This window comes from Mustela lutreola, chromosome 2 (genome assembly GCF_030435805.1).
Source record: "Mustela lutreola isolate mMusLut2 chromosome 2, mMusLut2.pri, whole genome shotgun sequence".
Taxonomy (NCBI): Eukaryota; Metazoa; Chordata; class Mammalia; order Carnivora; family Mustelidae; genus Mustela; species Mustela lutreola.
In genome coordinates, this window is record NC_081291.1 from 115644487 (window position 1) to 115665260 (window position 20774).

The 20774-nt window shown below is 38.9% G+C and overlaps 1 protein-coding gene across 3 annotated transcripts; it reads left to right on the top strand.

Moving 5' to 3' along the window:
- The first annotated feature begins 142 nt into the window (after positions 1–142).
- Positions 143–20727, top strand: TBCCD1 (TBCC domain containing 1). 3 transcript variants are annotated; one of them, XM_059163199.1, is made up of 8 exons: positions 146–499; positions 5524–5902; positions 9128–9283; positions 12842–13208; positions 15031–15217; positions 15359–15856; positions 16956–17106; positions 19322–20727. In XM_059163199.1, exons 2-7 carry the CDS (start codon positions 5567–5569, stop codon positions 17083–17085), a joined length of 1674 nt encoding a protein of 557 aa, XP_059019182.1. In that variant the 5' UTR covers positions 146–499; positions 5524–5566; the 3' UTR covers positions 17086–17106; positions 19322–20727. The 3 variants fall into 3 exon arrangements, with proteins under 3 accessions (XP_059019184.1, XP_059019182.1, XP_059019183.1); XM_059163200.1 differs by lacking the exon at positions 146–499 and adding an exon at positions 2626–2697; XM_059163201.1 differs by lacking the exon at positions 16956–17106 and having other exon boundaries at positions 143–499.
- The last annotated feature ends 47 nt before the right edge of the window (positions 20728–20774 follow it).

The window sequence follows — 20774 nt, forward strand, 5'->3', positions numbered from 1 at the left end:
CAGTTAGGCCTCCGAATTGCAGCCGCAGCTCTGGGCCAATTAGAGGAGGAAACGTCAGAGAGTCGCGCCGTCGCAGGGATCCGCTCAGCCCGGGTAGCCGCGAGTCGTAGAAAATTACGTAAAAAGGCGGTAGGGGGCAACCGGGACCAAGACCCGGCACCCGAGGTACATGAATTCCCCCCCGCCCTCCACCTCGGACTCTCCACCAATCACAAGGCCCCGCTTCCAGTACCGACCTATTAAGGGAGGGACGATTTATCTTGTGACAAGTCTGGGAATTTCATTCATATTGAACTTTACGCTGGATGCGGGAGCGGAGGGACACAGGAGAAATGGGCGGAGACAATTACTCTAAGCCAACCGTGAGGGCGAACGCGTTGCTTGAGATCTTATTTTACCCTCTTGGAACAAGCCCGGAAGAAAATTACCTCGGTTTCACTGAGAAGAGGCCGTGGACGCGGACAGGTTTGGATTCGGATTCAGCTTCCATCACTTAGCGGTGAGAACATGCCCCTTCCCTTGCCCCCCACTCTAGCCTAAGCTTTATTTACAAACCTGACGCGAAACATTTTACTGGCAGTGTTGTGAAATTTTAATGGGAGGAAAGCTGTAAACTGTGTAGCACAGCGTCTGGCACACTAAGCCCACAATGAGTAACTATTATCACACTTAGGAGAACTCTTTGATTCTCCCCACCTCCTTGTTCATGACAAAATTCTAGGTGTCTCCCTTGATTCCGCCCCTGTACTCCCTATCCAAATCTTTGCCTTTAAACTATATCTTGAATCTCTCCACTACTGTTCATCTCCACTACATCTCTGCGCCAAGTCTCATGATCCTAGCAAGACATCCCAAGTGATCCCCTGCTTCCGTTCTTAATATTTTAATCTCTTATTAACTCCTGACCCCCAACCCCGTGATTTTTTGCAAGCATGTTAGATCATGTCATTCCCCTGCTCAAAACCCTCGAATGGCTTTTCATTGCATTTAACACCCCAACTCTTTATGCAGGCTTATAAAACTCTGTGTCTTAATAAAGCTGGGGGGAAAAAAATTAAGCCCACTATGATCTGTGCCCTCACCTAGTATACTACTTATCATGTTCCAGCAAGCCTAGTTTTTTTTTTCTTTTTTGAATACACCAAACTCATTCCTAAGGCCTTTGTTCTAGCTGTTCTCTCTGCCTGAAGCACTCTTCCCCATGAGTGACTCCTTTTTACACTCAGATCAGTTGAAATGTCACTACTTCAGAGAAGACTTCCCTGACCAATGAAAAACGGCCACTGCTGAGTCCCTTATTCTTACACCATCCTATTGTTTCCATCCTTACTGCCCACACTCACACAACCTTAGGCCAGTTTCAAGAGAGCATAATCTAAACTGTTCACACCTGAATAGGACAGCATCTTAGAACGGAGCCTGCCACAGAGTAAAAGTTGTTTCAACTGTGATCTTCCTATGCTGGCTTCTTATACTTCAGTCCTCTCAGATCAAACTTGGCATTCGTCCCCTCCTCCCCCTTCCAAACTTATAGCGTTTATTACATTACGAAACTGTCCAATTTTTCCTTAATATGTATTATCTATTCCCCTTATTAAAATATGCACTCCAAGAAAGCAAGGATCTTATCTGTTTTGTTCACTGCTGTGACCCTAGTGGCTTGCACTGTGCCAGACCCACAGTTGTGCTCAATAATAATTCCTGTTGCAAAAAACAAAGGCGTAGAGAGGGGACAGAATCTGTTCAGGGTCACTGAACTATTTAGTGGTGCAGTTTGAATTCTCACCCAGATCTGCTTGAATCCAAAGGCCCTATCTACCCTTGGCTCATACAGAAGTAAGGGGGACGACAAGGCTACTGCTTTCAGGAAGATGCCTACTGGAGGAGAGAGGCCACCTAAAAGAGGAAACAAATTGCATTTTATGGTCATATTTACCTTTGCACCTGCCACACCTATACAAGCCATAAACGAACTAAGAAACCAGGAAATGGCCAAAATTCATTAAGTGGAGACTTCGAGAAAGGAGTGGTGTCTTCTGCAGGGTGGAATCCAAAAAGGTTTCACGACAGTTGTAATGTGGCGGGAGAGCTAAGAAAGCTAGCCTGCGGGCTCTTTTGTTAAGGAGCTGATAATGCCCGGGGCTCTCGCTTCAGATCGCAGGGGTTTCTATCCTGGCTGCTCTCCTAGGGGTGTGTTACTTCCACCTCTCTACGCCCTAGTTTAGCTGTCGGTAAAAACAAACGTACTCATCTTAAAGGGCTCTTGGGAAGACTAAGATAATACAAACAAAGGTGCTTTGCTTTACACAGGGCTGGCCCGCAGTGAACGCTATAAATGTAAACTGTCATTGTCATTACATTACTGATCAAAGCGTGCCGACCTTACCAGCAGCTATTGGCTGACTATGTATGCGCAGAGCAATAGAAAACTTCCTATTTCTCCGGACTGAAAGGCGCGATACCAGAAGCGGCCGGTTCCGGCTCCAGGTCCCAGCGCCGAGGACTCTTGACCTCAGCTGAGCTAGTTCTCAGTCCCGGGGAGAAGCGGGAGGCCGCTCTAGTAATATTAACCTCCAGTTCTCGGTGGTGCTTGGCCTGGCGCTTGCGCAGTAGGGGAGACGGCTGGCGAGGGGCGGGCCGGGCGAGCGGGGCGCGGCGACGCGCGGAGGGTGCGGCGGAGCGGCCCTGCCTTCGCAGGTAACCGCGCGCGGGCCGGCACCTGGGACGGAGGGCGGGTTGGGGAGGCTTTTTTTGGATCGTCAGGTCTCGGGTTCGCTACGGAGTTTGCCAGCTGGGGCTTCCCGGTTCCCAGAGTCCAGCCGGGCAGCTCGCGCGGCCCGGACCGGGACAGCGTCGGAGGTGGCGGCGAAGCCCCGGGGGGACGGCTGTGGGTCTGACGCCCATCTCACCGCCTGAAAACCCCCCCACCCCAGCGCTCCCAGGGGCTGCTTTTGAGAGGGAAAGAGCTCACGTTTAGGAATTTAGCCCTCTCGAGTTTCAGAATTCATTCCCCAGGATCTGGCTTTGGGCTGCGCACTTCAGGAACAGGATTTCAGGATCTCGCAGCCTCTTTTATTTTGGAGCGAACTAAGATCTTCCCCACGTAACTTTCATCTCTTTTCCTCAGAGCAGCGCTAAGCCATTCCCGTGTGCGGAGACAGTTACCGTTTACCCTCTCACACCCTTCTTTTGCGCTTCGTGCTCTCACGTTCTTTTACCTGGCCCTATGTGGCCTCACGTCCAAAGCCACTCGTTCTGGTAATCCTCTTCTGGATCCATTCCCATTTTCTGGAGATTTTTCCCGAAACTGGGTTCCTAAAGTACGTTTGTAAGTAACACGGTTCTCAAGTCAGACAGACGAGTTCTAATCCAGGGTGGTGCCAACCTAAGTATGTGACTTCGGGTAAGTCCCTTAACTTCTTCAGGCCCCAGTGTGCTTATCTGGAAGTGGGGACAACCATATTATCTCTAGGTGGTTGAGGGCAAAAGGAGGTGCAGAACGAAAAGTATTTAGCCTGCCACCTTGAACATAGATTGATGTCAGTTATTTTTTGACCAGGTAATTCTCCAAAGAAGCATGACGTTCTTGGAATGAAATGGAAAGTATAATAATAGCAATAAAACATTTTCCATCAGTCATATAAAGAAGGTTTTTTAAGTGATGTTACTTAATGCCGAGGGGTGCTCATTGGTCAAGTGGTCCTTGATGGTACCTTGGTCAAGTGATGGTGCAGTTTGATACAGTCATCTTGCAAAGCAATGGAAATATGCCAAGAACTTTAGAAATGTAACTTACTTCATTTAACCAATGCATATCTGAAAATTTTCTTGGAAATAATCATAGGACAGAAAATTTGCAGAAAGATGGTAATTATAGCATTATTTATCATTGTGAAGCATTTAAATTTTGTTTTATTATTTAAATTGAAGTATAGTTGACATACATTATATTAGTTTCAGTTGTATAACATAGTAATTTGACAATTATATACATTACAAAATACCACTGGGGCACCTGGGTGGAGCAGTTGGTTAAGCCTTGGACTTGGTCTCAGTTCAGATCTTGATCTCAGTTGTGAGTTCAGGCTCTGTGTTGGGCTTCACACTGGGTGTGGAGCCTACTTAAACCAACCAACACAACACACTCAGTAAGCGTAGTTGCCGTCTGTTACCATACAAAGTTACTACAATATTATTGGTTATATTCGCTATACTGAACTTTTCTTCCCTGTGACTTAATTGTTTTATAACTGGAATTTTATACTTCTTAATCCCCATCACCTTTCACCTACATTTAAATTTTCTACAGTGGAAAATTTTAACATGTATGGAAGTAGAAAGCCATCATGTGCTCATTACCCCACTTCAACAATGATTAGTATCTTGCCTATCTTGTTTTAAACCTACTTAGTGTCCAAAAATAGGAGAACAGGTGAATAAACTAGGGTACCTTTATGTAGAGTGCTGTGAAGCTTTTAAAATAACAGAATTATATATATGCTTTTATCACGAGTTTGAAAATTCAAAAACTAACATCCAATTTGTGTAGAAAAAGAGATGGAAAGGAAGTACAACAGAATATTAACTAGTTTCCCTTTGATGGTGGAACAGTGGATGATTTCCCCACTTCTGTTTTTAGATATAAGTATTCCATAAAAATTATGTATTGTTATAACAAAGAAACAACAAACAAAATCTGAAAGCACTGCACCTGAACTAAGCACAAAGAGTATGCCAGAGCAGCTTCACTGTTACAGAGGATAAAGATATCTCTTTCTGCAGTCGGCATTTGTGGGAGCATTCGTCTGCCACGTCACCGTTAGTGCTTCATTTTGAACTAAATGTCAGCTAACAGGTCCACATCTTTAACCCACCATCTGCTATGTGTAAGTGATTTGACTCTGAAATTTTATTCCCCTTATTTTGACTAGCATTGCCCCTCAGGGTAGGCAAAGGTTTCCTGTGAAGAAATGACTCTCCCATTTCTTCTTTTCTTCCTTTCCTGAGTAGGATTCCAACTCCTACTTCATGCATTTTTACACACTCCCAAAACAACCACTTCTAACCATTCAAGTAAGAATTTTGTTTTATCACAGAAGTTTTCTTATTCAAATCGGTTGTAGTAACATCTGACCAAAAATTTATTCTGCACATGGTTGATAAACTGGATCTTCTTCTTTTTTTTTTTGGTAAATATTTTATTTATTTATTTGAGAGAGAGAGAGAGAGAGATCACAAGCAGGCAGGCAGAGAGAGGGGAGGGAACAGGCTCCCTGCTGACCAGAGAGCCCAATGCAGGGCTCGATCCCAGAACCTTGAGATCATGATTTAAGCTGAAAGCAAAGGCTTAACACTCTGAGCCACCCAGATTCCCCGGATCTTTTTAAATTGACAAATACATCTTTAAACAGTGAAGGAAGGGGATCATCTTAAAGAAAACGTGTAAATGGAAAAAGCAACAACAAGAAAATATATAAATGAGTTTTGTTTCAAATCAGTGTGTGAAAAACTTTTGTTTCCTAGGTATGCCAAGAAGCCTTATCACACAGATGTCCTTCGAGATAATATGGATCAGTCCGGAGTTCACCTCTGGGTGAAAGCAGAACCCTTTATAGTGGGTGCCTTGCAGGTTCCCCCTCCATCCAAATTCAGTCTTCACTATCTCAGGAAGATATCCACCTATGTGCGAACCCGAGCCACAGAAGGAGCTTACCCACGCCTATACTGGTCCACATGGAGGCACATTGCATGTGGGAAGCTGCAGTTGGCTAAGGATCTGGCCTGGCTTTACTTTGAAATATTTGATAGTCTTGCGGTAAAGACACCAGAGGAGCGCCTGGAATGGTCTGAGATTCTGTCAAACTGTATGTCTGAGGATGAAATTGAAAAACAAAGAAATAAGGTATGGATTTATATGTATGTGTATGTGTGTTTAATTATTTTGAGAAATAAACTATCTTTAATTTTTGTACTAGCTGTGCAGTGTGTGGTTTTAGGTTAATGGCTATTGTGATCCCAAAGTGCCATTTTTTTTAACTGTTTCAGTTGGGCAGTATTTAATGAATTAACCCTTAGTAATCACTACTCACCTACTTCCAAAGTACTAATGTTACAAAAACCCTGTAGTTGAGGGAAATGTTTTCACTGACTTTAAAAATATTTTAAGGTGAGTGAGTGGCTATGAATCATTGATATGTTACAGTTAGAGAACCTGACTAATTTTCAGTGAGGATCTCCTATGTGCTGGGATTCAAAGATGACTGGAACAGCATCTCTGCCCTCATTGAGCTCTTAGACTAGCAGGGGAAGCTGGTGTGTAAAACAAGTGCTATTTGATAGTGTGGAGTGTGTAATAGCCAGAGTGTGCATAGAGTACAGAAATAGGATAGGGAAGAGAATGGTTAGTTCTGGTGATGGGGAAAGACTTCACAGAGAAAGTATATTAATCAGAGTAGGCTCATTACAGTAACAGGCAATCCTGCCATTTCAGTGGCTTAGCACAGTAACAGTTTTTTCTCATTCATGCAGCAGTGTAACACGGGGCATCTGGTTGGATGAATCTCTAGGCTGCTGTTGTCCAAGCAATGACTCAGGGATGTAGTCATCGTCTATCTTCTGGAGCCACAATGTTATTAGCTTTGCTAATAACATTAGCAAAACAAACAAAACAATTAAACAGTTAAAAACAAACAAAAATGACATTCTAATGGCCTACAGTAACAAAGGTTTGTTTCTTGCTTATTTTACATGCAGTCTGCACTTTAGCTAGGGCTAATGGTTATGGCTTGGCTTTGTGTGTCTACTCATTTGGGAACCCAGGCTGAAGAAACATATTCTGTATAGTTAATGCCTATTCTGTGACAGAAGAGAAGAGCAGCAGAGCAGGAGAAAACTCATGATTCCTCTTAAAACTTTTTCTCTGATGGAACATAAACTATAACTAGTTTCATTCCATTGGCTAAAGCTTTGTTATATGTCTGTGTCTAAAATCAGGAAGATGGGCAGCTAAACTACTTCACAGGAGATAGGGAAATCCCATGGCTATGGATCAGGCTGTATAAGCCTCCTAGAGGATGTGGAAGTGAATAATTGCATTATTATAATAATTATAATACAGTTTGCCCCAGCCGTGCCCACTAGGGCCTCAGAGTCCTTCACTTCCATTTCTTTGTGGAGCATTTTTGGGAGACTTGAAAGTGGTGTTTGTCAATCCGTCCACATTCCATTGACTGTAACCCAGTTATACCATGTCAAACTTCAAGGGAGGCTGAGAAATACCATCTAAATATGGGCCCAGGAAGAAACATTTTTAGTTAGTATCTAGAAAAATATTTAGTTAGTATCTAGCCACTCTCTGCCACATTGGGTAATATCTAAATAAAGTTTGGAAATTGAAAAGTTTGCCACGAGAGGAAGGACATTATAGTTATTCATTAATTAAATGTTGAGTGCCTACTGTGTGTGAGGTATAGTACTAGATGCTGGATTCAGAGATTAATCAAACCTTCAAGAAGCTCCACAGATTTTTTGAGTGCTTATTATGTGCTAGATTCTATGCTGTGTACTAGGAATGTAAAAGTGAAAAAGATGAGAATCTTAAAGTCTCATGAAGAGGAAGGTATATGAATAATGATAATGTAACATAATTGTTAAATCGAAGTAGGTATAAAATCAAGGAATTTTGCTGAGTGAAAAAAAGCCAATTCCAGAAGGTTACATACTGTATAATTCCATTTATATAACACTCTTGAAATGACAAAATTATAGAGCTAGAGAACAGGTAAGTGATTGTCAGGGATTAAGGAAGGAGTGAGGGTGGGAGGGAAGTAGGAAGTAGGAAGTATAAAAGGGCAACATGAGAAATCCTTGTGTAGATGGAAATGTTCTGTAACTTGGCTGCATCAGTGTCAACACCCTGATTGTGCTACTGTATTATAGCTTTGCAAGATGGGAAACTGGATACAGTGTACATGGGATTTCTCTGTTAGTTCTTACAACTGCGTGTGAATCTACAATTATCTCAAAAAAATTTAATTAAGAAAGTAGCATTTTTAAAAATATGTAGATTTATGGGGTTCTGATTGACAGTTGATCAAACAGGTCTAGGTGGTCCTGAGAATCCATGTTTTTCAATTCCTTAGTTATAGCGGGTTTTAGCCAGTTTGGGAAGCAGAGTGAATAGAGCTATAGTATCAGATGTATTACATTTTTGTGTCTCCTATATGTGTATGGGAATGGATATATGAGGGTAATCATGAGCTTCAAATCCTGAGCTTCAATACCTTTTTTCAAATAAGAAATGACTTATAAACACCTCTCAAACCAATAGTATTTTTTTAAGTCAAATACTCTTAAGAACTTGATGTAAGGGGCGCCTGGGTGGCTCAGTGGGTTAAGCCTCTGCTTTTGGCTCAGGTCATGATCTCAGGGTCCTGGGATCGAGTCCCACATCAGGCTCTCTGCTCAGCAGGGAGCCTGCTTCCCCCCTCTCTCTCTGCCAGCCTCTCTGCCTACTTGTGATCTCTCTCTCTGTCAAATAAATAAAGTCTTTAAAAAAAAAAAAAAAGAACTTGATGCAAACCTGAGTCCTCCTCTCCCACAAAATGCAATTTCATAATTTGTAATTCGTAATTTCAAAGATTACATACAATTTCAGATCTTGCATTAACATCCTAAACATTTTTGAAAAGTCTGTGAGCCTTCGGTTAGACTAAACTGCATATTTTAGCCAAATTTCCTTCTTCCTTTCTTCCATTTATTTATTCAAAGGACTAAAGTTTGTCCTTTTTTTTTTTTTAACTGCAATTTTAAACTTCTGAAATACTATACTTTTAAAAAAATATGTACTTCATCCTCTCCTCTTCATCGATTCTGGGGAAAGAATGTCTATGGCCATAGAGGCTGCATAGCTTTCCAAGAAGGTAAGTGACTCTAGTTTAATTTGTTTTTGAAACTCCTATATCTGGGTATCAGAAGCATACATATCAAATGCCAGCCACTTTTCTACATTATTCTTTTTAGGATTTGCAAACTGTTGTGAATTTGATTTGCTGTATTTAATTAATTGTAGACTAGGAACTGATATGGTTTAGGACATGTATTCATCATCTTTTTTCTTTTTGGCCAGCTTTCAGTGAACACCCTACAGTTTCTGCTCTTCTTATACATACAGCAGTTAAACAAGGTCTCCTTAAGGACATCTTTGATTGGAGAAGAGTGGCCTAGTCCCAGAAACAGATCTCAGTCTCCTGACTTGACTGAAAAATCCAGTTGCCATAATAAGGTACTGTTTAAATCTTGGTCTTCTTCTTTGAAAGAGACAATTTATGAAGGAGATGATTTGCCTTCATTAAAAATCATGTTGGGATTACTTATGTAAGTCAGTCCTTTGTTGGTGTATTTTGTTTGGCTTTCTCGTTTCTTTTCCTATTATAAAACAAAATAAATATTTGCAGTCTTCATCCAAGTAGAGAAGTGCTTTCCATTCATTCCTTCAGTGACACAAAAATCACATGATTTGGGGATAGATTATTCACTGTACTCTCATTAGCATTCTCATTTTTGCAAATCTTAATGAATTTGAATCTACTAATTTGACTAAGGATAAATGAGAAGATGTAGTATTTACAAAGTCTGTTGAAATCTACTGAAAAAATTTCTACAAAAATACCTTCTTAAATGTTTAAGTGATGTGCTTTCATATACTTAAGTTCATCATGCTTGTGTCCTATGATGACATATTTATGTCATATGATGTGACAACCTAGAAGTTAAACTTAACTGCCTCACATTGTGAGTTTTAGAAATTGTGTCATTTCTCTTTTTCTAAAGAAAACTGAAATGTTTTTACCTGTTTATGTCGAAGTATTCTAAAAAATCTTAAGCAAAACATAGATCTTGGGGCGCCTGGGTGGCTCAGTGGGTTAAGCCGCTGCCTTCGTCTCAGGTCATGATCTCAGGGTCCTAGGATCGAGTCCCGCATCGGGCTCTCTGCTCAGCAGGGAGCCTGCTTCCTCCTCCTCTCTCTCTCTCTCTGCCTGCCTCTCTGCCTACTTGTGATCTCTCTCTGTCAAATAAATAAATAAAATCTTTAAAAAAAAACAAAAACAACAAAAAAAAACATAGATCTTGGTATGACTGCCATACACAAGTTCTTTAAAAATGTTCTGAGGCAAACAACAACAACAAAAACTTTTCTGATATTTGGTACTTTTATAATCTCCTTTTTCAACTAAACCTATCCACCTGTATGTTGCATGATAAGATTCCTTCTGGTTGTGCTTCTCATTTTTCCTGCTCACTCTTCTTCATGAGCTCCCCACTGGCCCCTACACGCCACTATTCCTCCAGGATTCTGCCTGGGCAATTTTATCTTCTCGCTAGACATATTCTTTAAGCATAATTCTTCTCTTCTCATGATTTCACATATCACAATGACTCCTGAGTTTGTCTTTATCCTAGATTTCCCTCCTCATGTAGGTGTTCATCTATACCTGAAATTCAGAATGTTCAAGTCCAGGTGTATTAGCGAGGCCAGTCATTGTCTGTCCACATGAATGGGCACCATGTAAGATGGGGTTTTGAACTAAAGTAGTCTGCATTCAAATTGGCTCTTACATTCAATATCCCATGATTTTAGGCAAGTTGGTTAACTTTCCTAGGTCTTGGCTTCTCTTTTGTAAATGAGGATGGTAATACCTATTTCTGAGTGGTTGTGGGAATCTAGAATACATTAGCGTGAGAATTGTTGCGCAGTAAGCATCAGCAAATGGTGACTCTTAGTTTGTGCTATAGCATGACCTCTCTGAACAACTGATTTAGACCAGATATGGACACATTCATAGATATGTATTTGAAATTGGTCTGCTTAGAATGGATGACCTGGCCCAGTCAGTGCCCCCAGAAACTGAAGAAATTACCAGTTTGTGCTGGGTGCTTGAGCTGGCAGCACAGGTAGCACTGGTACCAGAATAGCCACCATATTCATGGGTGACCTGGAGTTATGAGGGATTAGAAACTCTGAGAAAGTCAGAGAAAAAGACAAGAATGGAACAGACGTGTAGAGATGCTGGCGAGAGAGAACCAGGAGGCTTAAGATGGCTTAAGATGGCCTTCCAGTTGCACTTCTGATGAGACCTACCTATACTTCAGTTTGGGAGATGACTGTGTGTCCCTACAGTAAAATCTCCCTTTACTCGAATTGACTTATATTCCTGAAGCCAGAGAAAATTACCACCAGCTACCAATGCTCATTCTCTTAGCACCCATAACTAGTTTTCTGTCAAGTCTTTCTTATTCTGCCTCAAAATAACTCTGATTTAAAAATCTGTCCCTCTTTGGGTGGCTGGCTCAGTGGGAGGGGTGTGTGCCACTCTTGAGCTCAGGGTTGTAAGTTCAAGCCACACACTGGGTGTAGAGTTTACTTTAAAAATAAAATCTTTAAAAATAAGGTCTGTTTTTTTTCTTCCTCATATATAGGTCATACTGACATTTGAGGGAGGCCTTGATTTCTATAATTAGGTCTTACCTGGTCACCCTGCTTTTAGTCTACCCTCCACCTACTACACCGGACTTTCTAAATGCAAAAGGATTCTGTTGGTTTTTGTCAAAACTCCCATCAGTAATTATCATTGTCACTGTTGTTTTCATCTCGTGCTCCACGGAGCCACCTCAGAGCCTGCTGTGGGTGAGGGGGATGCAGTAAGAGGTGAAGAGTGGCCGCTCTGCTTTGACATGTTCTGTGGTGTCCCAGTGAGAGTCTATTAAAAAGAAAAAAAGGGTTAGCTATTTAGAAATCAGTTTTAAAGTCCCTGGCACACAAAATAAAGCACAGATGCTTTAGTGTTTTAATAGGCCTTTCATGATTGGCCCCTACTACCAGTTTTCTGAACACAGCAGGTAATGTTACTGCTGTGGATCTTTGCATATGCTATTCCCTAGGCCTAGAATGCCTTTTTTCCTTGTCTGTTGGCATAACTACCAGCATTAATCAAGAATCTGTCTAAACAGCACTCTGTGATGATTTTTTTCCCCCAAGAGGGGTTCCTTATTCCTCTCAGGCTCATAGCATGTCTTTACAGATCTCTGCTGTAATTCTTATCTCATTGTATAATAGTTGCTTGTATTGTCTTTTCACTACATAGGCGCTGAATTCTTGAGGACAAAAACTATGTCCTATTCAGTTTGCATAATTTATCACCTAACACTGTTCATACCACATAAGAGATATTCAAGAAATAAATGTCAAATGAATGAGCCAAGTCACTGAGACATCTGCCAACTCAAAGCTTATTCCAAAAGTGGTAACTTCTCTTAAATCTAGCTACTATAAGGGTAGTTGCATTGTTTCATCCAGTGGAATTTGAAACTCCTCCTGTAATAAGAGAAGGTAAATAAAGAAAACCCGTGTTTCATGGAATAAATGTCCACGGTGGCTATTTTTATGTTAGATCTGTAACTTACTTACTAGCCATGTGATCTTAGGTGGGTTTCTTAACCTTTCTGTATCTCCACTTCCTCATTTGTAAAATGGGCATGGTAATGGCATCTATTGCAGGATGGTTGCTAGGATTATTAAATATGTTGAAGTTTGTACAACACTTTGTGGTTAGCGCACACTAAGGTTTAGCTATAATATTACTTTTGAACTAGCTAAGGAAGGGAGAGATTCTGTTTATGCCTATCACATAATACCAAAAAATCATTATAAGGTTTATATTGTTGCCTTAAATGCTTTTTTAGGAGATGAGGCAAAGTAGAAATACAAAATAACTAAAATATACAATTTTCAGGTCTTATAAAATCTGTTCTATTAAGAGTGCTTTATTTTGATATTTTTTAGAACTGGAATGATTACAGTCACCAGGCATTTGTCTGTGATCATCTGTCAGATCTCCTTGAGCTACTTTTAGATCCAGAACAACTCACTGCATCATTTCATTCAACCCATAATAGTCTAGTCTCTCGCGAAGCTGTTGTGGCCCTCAGCTTTCTTATTGAAGGTACAGTGAGTAGAGCCAGGAAGATATACCCACTTCATGAACTTGCTCTGTGGCAACCACTGCATGCAGAAAGCGGCTTCTCACGGATCTCTAAGACCTTTTCTTTCTACAAGCTGGAAGCCTGGTTGAGAGCCTGTTTGACTGGGAATCCATTTGGTACATCTGCTTGCCTTAAGTCTGGAAAGAAATTGGCTTGGGCTCACCAAGGTATTTTTTTAGTATTTTAATATATTTTAAATTGAATGACAAGTTAAGGAACCTAATATTCTCTGGTGTATTAATAATCATACATCTTCTATAGACCTACAAAATATTGCTACTATAAGAGAGAAAAAGGGAACCGCTCTCTTTTGTCTATGACTTTTTTTGTCAAGGCAGCAGTAGTCTGAGAGAGTTGATTTCAAAGTCCGGGTCATTCTGGTCACAATTAATGGAACTCCAGCTTCAGTCATTTGTCTCTTTGCTCTGCTTTTCTCTCTTCTGATCCTTTCTCCCTCGCCTTCTCATGTGCTCATTTGTTGAGAGCCTTCCTGTTTTCTCCACACCACAGCTGAGTTTGACCATTCCACAGTTACAACCTCAGAGAGTTGTTGTAAAAATGGGATCCTTTTAAGGTACACAGACACAAACAGATGAGACTTTTCTAAATTGGAAATGTCAAGTTAAAAGTAGGGAATATCTGGCCTTGGTTGCATCAGATACCTATTCCTGACAGTCCGGCGATGGCTAACAGGATAGGTTCAGGAGCTGTATGACTTCTGGGGGCCCAGGTATAAGTTTAAAGAGGATTAAGTGCCTACACTGAGACAAATGCCAGGCAAAATTAATGAAAAAAGGGAAAAAACATGAACTATAGTTCCACAATCTCTGAATTTCAGGGATAAAGAAAAATATAGGTTCCATGTAATTTTAAAAAATCAGTTTTGTGTCAGATTTTTATAATGCTAAAAAACACAATGATTGAACATTATCTACAGACTCTAAAGCAAAAAGATTGTGATCCATGAATTCTATATCCAATCAACCTATTGCTCGAGTATGAGGTCACAGACTTCCAGATATCTAAGGGTCCCATAAATATATAGGATATTACATAATTCTTGATGGTGATAAAAGAATATAGGCTCAGGCAAGTTTTTAAATGTTGTTACAGTAGTCCTCAATAGTAAGAAGAGGATATCTAACCTATCTAGTGGAGCTAGATAATAAGATCACAAATAATTTGTATCTTCTTTTACCACTAGTATTTGAAAATTATTCACAAAAGCCATGCATTACTTATTTAATAAAAGGAAGCATTAAGAATTGGTAATTTTTTTAAAAAAGTAATAGCATACTTATGGGACCTCTTCGTATTTGACTAGTATTCTTTATGGGGTGTCCGGCTGGCTTTCAGAGAGGTACTGTCTTAGAAGCCAATCACATAACAGTGGGACTATATAAGGAGGGCAACCCCTGCACAGAGTTTTTGAGTGTCAGTTTGTGCAAGGCACTGTGTATGAAAGGAGTTTGTGCTCTCGGTTACTAATGATGTAGGGATAAAAGGCCTGAATCCAAATAGAATTCATGGAATGATGTGGTATGTAGCTTAGGAGGGGATTGAAATTAGTATTGTGGTGATTTAAAGAGATTATTTATGGATTGGTATGATAAATTAAAGCAACTTGGAGAAGATACTTGAGTTGTTGAGTTGGGCCAGCTCTAGCCACATGACCTTAGGCACATTACTTGAAAGATACACATGAAAAAAAAAAAAAAAAAAACCTTAGATCTATAGGCAGTCTTAATGGACTAGAAGTTTTAAACAATTTTTATCACAGAAAATTATGAAATATTGCAAGCATACAGAAAAACACAGAGAACAGTATAGCAAATACCTCTTTACCCAATGTCCAGATTGAACATTTTTCCAAAGCTTACTTGTATCTGATTTTATATACTTAAACACATAGGCATATGTAATCTCATATGGTTGTTTGTTTTTCTTTGATTGAAACTTACTTCATTTATTTCTATTTTTCTTAAATAGTTGAAGGGACGACCAAAAGAGCTAAGATTGCTTGTAATACACACGTGGCCCCTCGGATGCACCGCATGGTGGTGATGAGCCAGGTTTACAAGCAGACCTTGGCCAAGAGCTCAGATACTCTGGTGGGGGCACATGTGAAAATTCATCGTTGCAATGAATCTTTTATATATCTGCTCTCTCCTTTACGGTAAGCACGGTTCTGATGTTTTGATATTTTCTTTGAACTGGGATTGATCCTTTTTTGCCATCAGAGAAGAATTTTGTAGTCAGCTGTTCTTTTACTCTTACTCTCATTTGAAGGAATTTACCTCATTTTTTCATTTTTCAGATCTGTGACCATCGAGAAATGCAGGAATAGCACCTTCGTCTTGGGCCCTGTACAGACTGCTCTTCACCTCCACAGCTGTGACAGTGTTAAAGTCATTGCTGTTTGCCATCGTTTGTCCATCTCTTCTACAACAGGCTGCATCTTTCACATTCTGACGCCTACACGCCCCCTAATTCTCTCTGGAAACCAGGCAGTAACTTTTGCCCCTTTTCATACTCATTATCCAATGCTGGAGGATCACATGGCCAGGACTGGCCTTGCTACGGTGCCTAACTATTGGGATAATCCAATGATTGTGTGCAGAGAGAACTGTGACACAAGTGTCTTCCGACTCTTACCACCTTGTGAATTCTATGTATTTATTATCCCCTTTGAAATGGAAGGGGACACAACAGAGATACCTGGGGGTCTTCCATCTGCATATCAGAAAGCACTGGGTCAAAGAGAACAGAAGATACAAATCTGGCAGAAAACTGTAAAGGAGGCTCGTTTGACAAAGTGAGTGTTTTCTAGAGAAGAATTTGTCTTATGTAAAACTCCATGAGAAAACAAATTAATCTGTACACGTGTACAGCTGTACTACAGTAACAAAAAAGATGTAATGTGTCTTTTGTTAAGGTCAGTATTCCAGGCTGTTTGGTTGGGGGATGGGAGCAAGTGGATATTTAAGAATTAGACTCCCTTCTTTTCAGAAGCTTTAGTTGATAGATAACTTATGTGTATGAAAGATCATATGTAGAACATGCCACATGATCCAATACTTACATGAATTGGTTTTAGTTTTTAGTTCTCTAAATTTTAATTCTCTAAAAGAATTTAGTTTTAAATTCTCTAAACTTTAATTCTCTAAAAAACTATCATTGGTTCTCAACTTTGGTTGTGCAACAGTCTTCCAAGAGGCTTGTTCAAAATACGGATTTCCTGACTCCTCCATACCACACACAGACTCTCCGAGGGCGGATTCCTAATGTTGCTCCATGGACTAATGCTAGTTCTTGTCCAAGTTTTCCCTAATCCATGGTAAAATGTGAAAAATAAGCACAGTGTTGTAAAACAAAGCTAAATTTAGTCCGCTTAAAATGTTGTTTTTTTACTCTGAAATTATATCCTTCCTAAACTTGGGGTGCTAAAATATCTTATTTCTAGATTACATGCTTATGATAGTAGATGGTTGCGGTTTATTACATTCACCACAATATTTTATCTCAAGGGTACTGGTCTTTGAACTCTAGAACCCAGGAACATGCTATACGGTTTATAGAGGTTCAGAAAACATCAGTGTGGGTGGTCAGGGATGATTTATAGAGGAAGTAGAATTTGTGATGGACCTGGAAGAATTAGCAGTGTTTGGATAGGAGCTGAGGACTGGGCAGAATACTTTTATGGTGCATCTGACCAATCTTTTTTTTCTTTGGGGTGGGAGGGGTGGCAGTGTTACAATGTCAAGAACTGAACAGAGCAGTTATCTGGAGGGAATAAATGGAGAACTAGAAATAATTTTAATGTCTATCCCATTAAAGTACTTTATAATCACCTGGAGTAAAATGAACATGAATTAGTGTTCTTACATTCTTTTTGCTCTTGATGGCGCTTTTAGGGATCAAAGGAAGCAGTTCCAGGTACTTGTGGAGAATAAGTTTTATGAGTGGTTGATTAATACAGGACATCGCCAACAGCTGGACAGTCTTGTGCCCCCTGCTGCCGGCTCCAAACAAGCAGCAGGATAAGACTCCTACGTGGAAACACTGGTGGGCATTTATAATGTAGACCACTTAGAACAAATTATCTTGGGAAAATCTTACAAGCATGCTGCAGAATATGATGTTAACTGGCCACTGCCTCTTTTCTCTGCCAGGTCCACTAGCATATACAGACTTTTACATACCCATTTTTACCACACCTTATAGTGAAGACCAACCAAACTATTCCATAGATGGAGCCTATGGAATAATGGGCAAATATTAAAGGCCAGGTTTTGTCTTATTTGCTTCTTACCTAGTATAGGTTGTACTGTTCAAAGATACTACTTTACCCATACATAGCTTTCAGTTGTATTTCCCCTTTCTAACACATCTCTCATCTTTCCCATCACCCACACACAAATCAATTAACTGATATTTGTTAATTACATATAACATTAATAAATTACCAAAATTAACCCAAATGAAGATTTGAATACTGAACTCTAGAAGATCACAGAGCCAATAGAAGAGAGCATGGATACAAACAAATTCATTAGAAGTCCTTTAATCTAAATAAAAATTCTCTTTTTTAATACAGAAATTAGTTTACTTTTCTATTTTGAAAGCTTATTAAAGACTAACAATAGGAAAACAGATAAAGGATTTCAAATAGTTCACAGACAAATACAAACACAAAGATATCTTTACTTACAATTAATGTAAGATACTGTTTTTCTTCTATCAGATTGGCAAGTATCAAAAGCTGGTGTATAACACTGGTAAGGTATTTTGTTTACCACTGGAAAAAGTGTACATTTGTGCAACATCTTTGGAGGATAGTTTGACAAAATAAAAATTATAAATGCACACATTCTTTGACTTAGCAATTTCACTTCTTAGAATTTATCTTATAGATACACCCATGTATGTAAAGATCTGTTTAAAAAATATGTTCATTGCAGCATTGTTTGAAATAGCTGTAGACTAGAAAAAACCCAAGTGCTTTCCAATAGACGGCTGGTGCCTAATGCATTGGTTCCTCTATGTTAAAGAATGCATCTTTAAAAAGAATGAGGTCTATCTGTAGGTGAGATAGTAAATCTCTAAGCTGGGGTTTGAAGGGGTGAAGGCAGAAGAGGAGGAGTAGAATGCTGCCTTGTCTGTTTGAAAAAAAAGAGGGGTTATCACACATGGCTGTATGCTAATTATATGCCTTAAAAACTTCTAAAAGGACATAAATCATTGAAAGTGTTGGTCTTTGAAAAAGGAGACTAGATGTCTAGGGTGATTGAAAACTTATTCTTAATTTTTATTGATACAGAATTTACATGCCATGAAATTCAGTGGCTTTTATTAACATAGTGACAAGTTTGTACAACCTTCACCACTAACAAATTCAGAATATTTTCATTACCCTAAAAACAAAGCCCATACACATGGACAGTTACTCTTCATTTCTGAACTCCCAGTATCTTCTCTTTTCTCTAGTCCCTGGCTAACACTAATCTACTTTTTGTCTCTTGATTTGTCAACTCTGGACATTTCCTTTAAATGAAATCTTTGTGCCTGGCTTCTTTCCCTTAACATGGTCTTAGGGTCATCTATGTTGTAGCATGTGTCAGTACATCCTTCCTTTTTATGGCTGGGTAGTATTCCATTGTATGGATATATCACACCTTATCTGCTCATCAGTTGATCTGAGATTTGAGTTGTTTCCCCTTTTCAGTTTTCACTTTTATTGTGAATAATGTTGTTATGTACTTTAGTGTATAAGTTTTTGTGTAGACATATGTTTTCAATTCTCTGGGTAAATACCTAGGATTAGAATTGCAAGTTTATAGGTTTAACTTTTTGAGGAAATGCTGAACTGTTTTCCAAAACTGTAAAAACGTATTCTTGTTTATAGATTGTTTGCATCTTAAATTGTGTATTACTTATTACACACAAAAAAAGTTCATAATACTTAGTAAATGCTGAGATTAAGAATCAGGAATCTGATGAGGATTAAAATCCAAAGGAAATAAAAACTATAAGAAGGTGAAATTTTAATTGAGGCCAACCCTAAATAGCCTGCCACTTTTTCATGTCTTTTCTTTTATTATGAACTAAAGTGACCTTCAGAAAGAAGGAATATAATTAATCTTAAATCTTATGTATTTAGCACTTTAAACTCTCACCTGACCTTGATTTACATGATTTTGTAAATATAAGTTTTTTCTTACTATTTGCGTGAAGGCAATAGAGAATTAAGTTACTAATATTTTTCTCTTGTTATTTTCAGGGCCCTGGAAACAGGAGGGTGAATGGAAGATGGTACATGTCTTGAAACTCAATTGGGAAGATGCTCCTGCTGCTTAAGAGACATTGCAGTTTTTTTCTTCCTATTTAAGACCGTTCCTTGATTTCCATTCCATATTGATATATTACTGCTTAGGTCGAATTTTAGGTGAACTTCTGACTATCCTATAGACAAACGTATTGTTTATAGAACATCAGAAAGCTCATCTTTGTGTTGCCAAAATGAAGTTGATGAAGGCAGTTTCGTTGTATGTTAATATTGAAATAACTGATTGTAGATTTGCAAGTAAATTTCACATTTTAATTTATATGATGAAAGGGTCTCATCCTTTCTATAGTTAAATAAGAATTTTATAGTTCTTTGAAACTATTTAAAAGGAAATTGCTACTCCTTTTAAAAATAATTGGGATGAAAGTATAGTTTGTTGGTATATAAATATAGCAGAAATAGTTTTATACAAAGATATTTTAGTCCTTAAAAGTATGAAGCAATGAAATTGTGTAAATTCTTTATTTTTCATTTTCTGCTTCACATTTTCAATAAGTAAAGTCTAAAAAGTAATTTTCTCCTTTTGATAAAAAGATAGAGATTTAATTTTAGAAAAGGTTTTATGGGGGAAGGAAAGAATTTTTCCTCTATCCTAGGTTCTTTAGGCTTTAGTCTATTAATTAAATCGACATAAGACAGATTAACAGGAGGCAAACAATTTTAATTAGATTTCTGTGGGCGCCTCATAAGAATATGAGTCCCAGGAACAAGTCAGGCAGTTGGCTTGTATGCCACCCTGACCTAAGTAATGGAATATAGGCCCAGGGCTTCAGAGGGAAGAGAGTAATTCACAGTATGTTAAGAAAAGTAGATGTGTGGCAGTTAGATGTTTGCCTTGTCATACAGATGGCTCATTCAGATTAAAACTTCCCTGTGGTAATAGCTTTCCTTCTGGGCCAGGCCCCCTATCTGAATAATTTTAGGTAGTTAAGGGAAGTTTTTCTTGAATTTGCAGGGTCTTCATCACCTTTAGCTCTAAATAACTTACATACTAAAGTAGCACATTTTAGGGTCATGTTTTCTCCCTCTCAGTTACCAATGTCACTTCGTGATGTTATAGCAAAATAAAGTTTACATTTGATTGAGGAAGCTGTATTCTTTAAGATAAAGGAAAAGGAATTATTAAGTTATTAAATAATTATTAAATTATTAAATGAATCCGCTGATAAGCATTGTTTTGTATGCTCAGTGCTCATTGAAGTAGTAATTATATTTAAAAAGGGCTTGATCTAAAGTGAAAAATTCTCAGAATGTGTGTTAATTCTAATTGACATTTTCAGTTTTTATTTTAAGATGAAATTCAAGAGAGAATTCAATAAAGAAACACTGGAGTAATAGAAGTGTGTTTTGGAAATTGCTATTAACAAAATTAATGGTATCACTTCGA